The 6,026-nt window shown below is 62.2% G+C and overlaps 1 protein-coding gene across 1 annotated transcript; it reads right to left on the reverse strand.

The window, feature by feature from the left end:
* Nucleotides 1-557: 557 nt before the first annotated feature.
* On the reverse strand, nt 558-4,882 carry BTBD17 (BTB domain containing 17). The gene is made up of 3 exons (XM_042966803.1): nt 4,798-4,882; nt 3,059-3,335; nt 558-1,699 (listed from the first exon to the last, which is right to left on the reverse strand). The coding sequence occupies exons 1-3, from the start codon at nt 4,880-4,882 to the stop codon at nt 625-627; spliced, it is 1,437 nt and encodes a 478-aa protein (XP_042822737.1). The 3' UTR covers nt 558-624.
* Nucleotides 4,883-6,026: the final 1,144 nt, after the last annotated feature.

The raw sequence follows: 6,026 nt of genomic DNA on the forward strand, positions 1-6,026 counted from the left end.
TCCATTCATGCCCCCTCCCACCAGCCTTCACACCTGCTCAGGGTCGGTCCCATGAAAGATCAGAGTCTTTTGGTGGACAGGACCATACAAAGCCTAATTAGCTAAATTGAGGGGAGGGGGGCACCCTCTGGAAGTCAGGGCTCAGAAATTGCCCAGCTAAGTCTCTTGAAAAAAAGTCCAGCAAGGGGTCCCGGAGGCCCCCAGATTTCCCAGGCTGGCCCATTTGGTTGCCCTTACCTGCCCTGTTCCGTGTGGGGGTGGGGACCTTCGAGAAAACCTAATGAAAGGTGGGGGAACCCTGCACCTGTGGGACCATCCTTGGGCTGTTTTTACCCGGGGGGCTGGGTACTTCAATCATCCCCTCGGCTCGCTGAGCATTGGTTTATTCAACCAAGAGCACTGCCTTCGAGGCAGCTGTGAAATCAGCTCCTGAAACCAAGCATCTGGTCTACCACCCCTCCCCTGGACGCCACCCCAGCTCCAAGGCCACCAGCACCTGGCCGCCCAGGGAACCAATGGAGGCACCTCCATTCGTGGCACGCCTCCCACATGCCGAAGGCCATCAACGCCAGGCCTCTATTTCCCGCTCCAGAGGCGCCCCCCCCCCCCCCCCGGCCCGCTTGGCTACTTGGGGGTCCGGATGAGGGTGTGGTAGACCGGCTTGACGATGAGGTGCAGGTGCAGAGCGTTCTCCACCAGGTACTCGGAGTTGCGCCGCTGCAGGTCTGCGTGCGCCAAGAAGTCACCGGCCTCCTCGCTGCTCTGGTGGAAACTGTAGGCGTGGCGCACCAGCAGGCGGCCGTGCTGGCGCGCCCCCACCAGCACGGTCTTCTGGAAGCTCACACCCGCCGCGTCACCGCCGCTGCTGGCCGGCGTGACCACCAGGCGCGGCCGGCCGTCCTCTGGACGCGCGGCCGGCAGCGCGGTGCCCGCGGCGTCCGCGTAGACGGGCCGCAGGCTGACGGGCAGCCAGCGTGGCGAGAAGAGCACGTTCCACGTGACCCGGCGGCCGGCGTCGTGGCCGCTCGGGCCCAGCTGCGTCTGGAAGCTGGTGCTGCGGTCGTCGCGGGCCGGGTTGTTGATGACCCACGGGGCGCCCCAGGCGGGCGCGAGGTAGTTGCGGGGCAGGAAGGCGCTGCCGTTGACGTCGAAGAACTTGGCGAAGTGCAGCGGCGAGGCGGCGTGGAACTGGTAGGCCTGCAGCAGGAGGTCGGCCACCGCGTCGCCGTGGCGCGCCAGGGCGGCGGAGCGCGCCTGCAGCTGGAACAGTTGCGCGGGCGGGATCATGGGGTAGCGGATGGCTCGCAGCGCGCGCTCGGCCACGGCGGGGGGCGGCCGGGCGCGGCCCAGCCACGTCTCCAGCGCGTGGAACAGCTCCAGCTCGTCCTGCAGCACCAGGTCCGAGCGTGGCAGGAGCTGCCCCAGCAGCTCGGGGCTCACGGCGCCCCACTCTGCGCTCCCCGCCACGGCCGACAGGTTCCAGGCCAGGAACTGCAGGCAGCTTTGGCGCAGGGCCTCGTCCCCGGTGCTCACCGCGTAGTGGTACCAGCCCACCGCCGGGCCCGCGCCGCCCGCCAGGTGCGCGCGCATGTAGTCGGCCACGCCGCGCTGCAGGGACGCCACGCCGTACTTGGTGGCCAGCCTGTGCAGGGGGATGGCCTGGGCCAGCAGCACGGTCAGCTCGCCGCAGTAGAGGTACCTGCGGGAGAGGCGTAGAGATGCGGCACGGGCAGGGCAGGGCCGGCTCTGCCCCACGCGCGCAGGGGACCCGGCCCTGGGTGTGGGCAAGGTGCAAGCGAGCAGTGGACCCTGAGGCTTCCTGTCTTTCTCTCAAGGACCCTCCTCGCCCATCCTGCTTCACCCCTCTTCTTTACGCTTCTCTGGGGACATGGAAACAGCATGTCGTTACTGAGCATCTATCAGGTTCCCCCCCGCTCTAGGCCGCAAGACAGACGAGGCTCCTGCCCTTGTGGGGTTTACAAGCCGGGTGCAGATCCATATCCTACTAGCAAGTGGGCAAATCATTCAACTTCCCTGAACCTTATGCTGATCAGCTGGGAAAGCGGGTAACAGGGCCGCTGTGACAGCTGTGGGGAGAAGGAACAAGGCGCGGGGGGGTAGGGGGGCGCTGGTTGCAGGGAAGGCCATCAACAAGGGTTAATTCCCTCTACCCTCCCCCTTTGCTTGCAAGCTCCTCTTTCTCACTGCATCTTTCCTGTCTTCCGGCTGGCTCACTCACTCCCTGTGGCTGTCTGCTCCCATCCCCCTGGCCACCCTTTCTGCCAGGTTCCCACTGGCACGCGCTCTGCGGGGCTGTGGTGACAACTGCCCACAGCTGTCTCTTCTTTCCGCTGCATTTTAGTCTCACATGTTTGCCTCTGGGAATAAAAGATGGTTCCTCAGCCTCCCTTCCAGCGGGCGTGGCCATGTGACTGAATTCTAGCCAATCAGAGGTCCGCAGAGGCGCTGTATGGGATTGGGGGCGGGTGGGGGGGGGGGCTTTTGCCCATCTGTGTTACCCCTCTTCCTATTTCCTGGAATTCTGCAGCCGTCTTGTCTAAACTATTAAAACGGGGTTACTTTCTCTGACTCTAGTGTGAATGGCGCCCTTGTGCAGTGCACCGGAAGGGAGCAGGAGATAGGAGAGAGAGCTGGCTTACTCTCCCTGGCCCTGAACTTCAAACCCTGACCAGACACAAAAACCACTTGGAGGCTCTAAAACAAACAAACAAAAATGATAGCTGGGCCCAACCCCAGACCTGAAGCCGGTGATCCAGAGCCGGGTCCGGGAATCTGCAGTTTTTAAAAGTTCCCAAGGCCAGGTTTGGAAACAGCTCTGCCAGCATTGGTAATTGACATCAAAACGCACAGAGCTTGCAGCCAAGGGCAGGGGGGTCACGCTGCATTTTGCAAGAGGGCAGAGGGAGAAGGGATGCATGGGGTGGCTGCACTGTCATCCCCATGACCTCCGGGGGACGGGTGGACATCGTGTCCGCTAAGGGGCCGAGAAGCCAGGGCCTTGGAAAGGGGTGAAGTCTCCCCCCTAACCCTTCCGCACCTGATGAACTTGTCAAAGACGGCAGCACAGTCCCGGGGCTCCTGAAGCACCGCCTCACTCTGGTTACTCAGCAGCTCCCGGAACAGCTCACTGTGCAAGCCCAGCAGCAAGCGGTGGGCGTGGAAGACCCGGACCTCGTCGGTGCCCGCAGCCTGCACCCGCAGGACCACATCGCTGGCATTGCCCTGCCGCAGAAGCTCTTGCAGGCGTTGGAGCAGCAGCTGGGAGTGGTTGATGGAGGTGCCCGTGGATTCCCCGCCAACATCGGCTCTCTGAGCTGCAGCGGGAAGGAACACGGCGCGGCTGAGAAGGCACCTGGGCCCCGGGGTGCGATCTAGGGACGCAGAGGGACCAGCTGGAGACGTGTGTGCTTGGGTGTGGGCAGAGGGCAGGCAGGCCTGGGGAGGCCGTGCGCCTACCCGTTTGTGCCCACGGAGCTTGTGGACGCGTGTATGCACACACAGGCACATCCTAGGTGAGGAAGATTGTGAACCTGACCCTGAGCAGACCCTGAGATGAAGCTCTTGCAAGGGGGGTTGTTGATTCCCGGCGGGGAGAGATCATGAACCAGTGGGGGACAAAAATGCTCAGAACTGATCTCCAGGATGCCAGACCCCCAGGCAAGGGTTGAGGAACCACTGGGTCCCCACCCCTCTCACCTCCTGATAAAAGCACAAACCAGATGATTAGACAGGCATTCCGTACACAAATAAGCACTGTAGTCTGGGACTCTTGATACATGAGGGAAGTGACAGGAGTCAGGGTAAGGCTACTTGAGGTGCAGAAATCAGGGATGGCTCCCTGAGGAAGTGACAAGAAGGAGCCAGCGCTGCAAAGGCCCTTGAGAAGGATGGGCTCGGGGTGCTGGGAACAGAGGGAGGGTTGGGTGGGGGGGGGGGGGTGTGGGCAGAGCACTGAGCAGGAGGGGCAGCATGGGAGGAGGCTGTGGGCAGGAGGAAAAGCTCTTTCCAGGCCAAGCTACCCTCTTGGGTGCTGACCTCTGAGACTGAAGTCCACTTGCAGGAGGTGGCTTGTGGGGGACCAGAGAAAATACAGAGGTTGAGCTGCAGCTGGAAAGGGACTCTCACGGTCCCATCCAGCCCTTCTGCCATGTTTCTGGGGATGCCGTGAGGGTCAGATGGGGACATGCACTCAGTTACAGAAAACCCAGTGATAGAAAATGCAGCCAGCAGCTTCCCCAAGCAGAGAACAGTGTGAGGAGACTCAGAGGGAGACAAGGTGGGTGCCTGAGAGCAGCAGATGAGCACCTGCCCCAACACACACACACACACACACACACACACACACACAGGTCCATGGCCCATGCGGACTATGGCAGAGAAGGCTCACACGACAGCAGAGCATCTGTGTGTCAGAGAAAGGGGAACAGAGGGAGAAGGGGAGGGTGAGAGGTGGGTGGGCTGTTAATTTCCCAACCCCACCTCCCCAAGCTGTCACTATGAAGGCCCCGAATGCTGATGGCATTACACTCGGCCGCTGCCTGGGCCCACTTGTCTGGGGGAAAGCGGATGGTGGAAAGGTCTTCTTGGCCGTTAAGACCCCTGCCTGCCCGCCCTGCCATTTTTCCCTCTGAGGCCGGCCTCCTCCACGGAGTCTGCGGTGATCAAATCGCCCTGGCCTGCTGGACACCGCCCCCTCCCGGCCTCGTGCCGCTAGGGCCCAGCAGTCCTGCCTCTCTTCCCTGCCCTCCACCCTCACCCCACCCACTGCCCACTCACCTGCTCGAGTGGCCAGACCCACCAAGGTCAGGATGGCCCAGAAGCTGGCCCAGGACCCGGGCTTGGTATAGCCCAGCCGAAGCATCTTTGTGCCCCGCCCCTGAGCTCGCTGGAGGGACCTCGAAGCCCAGACCACTGTGCTCACATCCCTCCTCCTTATATAGGATTCAGCACAAGGGGATGGCACCCCCCTTCCGGGCCAGCTTCCCTCCCCCCACCCAGCCTCTGCTTCGGATTGGTGGAAACTGGCCCCAGCTGTTGCCCAGGCAACCACTTAAGCCAGAGAGCGGCGGCCTGGGGCTATTGTGCTGCCCGCGGGCCCCCGAGGGGGACAGATCCGGCACCCTCCCCCACATCTTCTACCACCCAGCGGAGCTGGTCCTTTCTCTCCTGGGAGGTTTTAGGCTCTCCAAAGGGCAGGCAAGGGGCTCCAGGACCTCTGGCAGCTGCTGGCCCAGAGGGTCCCAGTCCCCTCCCCCAATCCCCAGGCACAGTCTCCGTCCTGGCCCAGAATGCGCTTGGCAGCATCTTGGCTAAAGTGCCATGGTGAGCGGGCTGCAAAGAAGGCCCCGGAAGAGAAGAGGGAAGAGCTGCTTGGGCCCCCATCCCTCCCCCTCTTCCATTTTGGGGTGGGCTAGGTCTTCAGGGAGGAGAGCAAGGGTCTCGAATAGGGGCCTGTGGGGTAACTCGTATCACTTTCGTGTTCCTTGTCGAAGCCTGTTCCCTGCATGCTCTGGGAAGGGTGATGGGCCTTTCGAGAGGCCCCCTGGGGACTGGGACCATCATCCTCCAGGATCAAGGTGAGCTAAGGTGGCAGGGCTGGGCACAGCAGAAGCACCCTGGGCTGGGCACCACTGCACGGGAGGCCCTCTGTCCAGAGCAGGGCTGGCCCTCAGCAGACAGCCCACCCCCGGCCCAACTGGCACAAAGCTGAGCATAGGGACTGGAGATGCTGAGGTGGCCACCTGTCTGCCCTGTCACTTCCTTTAATTCACCTTCCCTGAGTGCCTCGGTCTCTAGGCTCATCTCTTGGAAGGCTTCTTTTACCAGCTTCTGTCTAACTTCCAAATGTAATTTTTCCCTTCCCAGAGTTCCAAGGAGACACACGGCAGACCCGTGTGTAGGAGAAACTGAGGCAGAGAGCTGGGTGGGTTGGTGCACAGGAGTGCTCTTCTAAATCCAAAGGAACAGGGAGCGGAGGGTGGGGCCTAGAACTCAAGGGCTTTGGG

The sequence above is a fragment of the Panthera tigris genome, chromosome E1 (assembly GCF_018350195.1).
Source record: "Panthera tigris isolate Pti1 chromosome E1, P.tigris_Pti1_mat1.1, whole genome shotgun sequence".
Classification (NCBI taxonomy): Eukaryota; Metazoa; Chordata; class Mammalia; order Carnivora; family Felidae; genus Panthera; species Panthera tigris.

Bases quoted from the DNA above. Each gene is read 5' to 3' on its own strand.
- BTBD17 (XM_042966803.1), bottom strand. From the start codon at position 4,882: ATGCTTCGGCTGGGCTATACCAAGCCCGGGTCCTGGGCCAGCTTCTGG. The intron at 3,336-4,797 runs GTGAGTGGGCAG...TTCCCGCTGCAG, and splicing joins GGGTCTGGCCACTCGAGCAG to CTCAGAGAGCCGATGTTGGC. The intron at 1,700-3,058 runs GTGCGGAAGGGT...CCTCTCCCGCAG, and splicing joins GTCTTTGACAAGTTCATCAG to GTACCTCTACTGCGGCGAGC.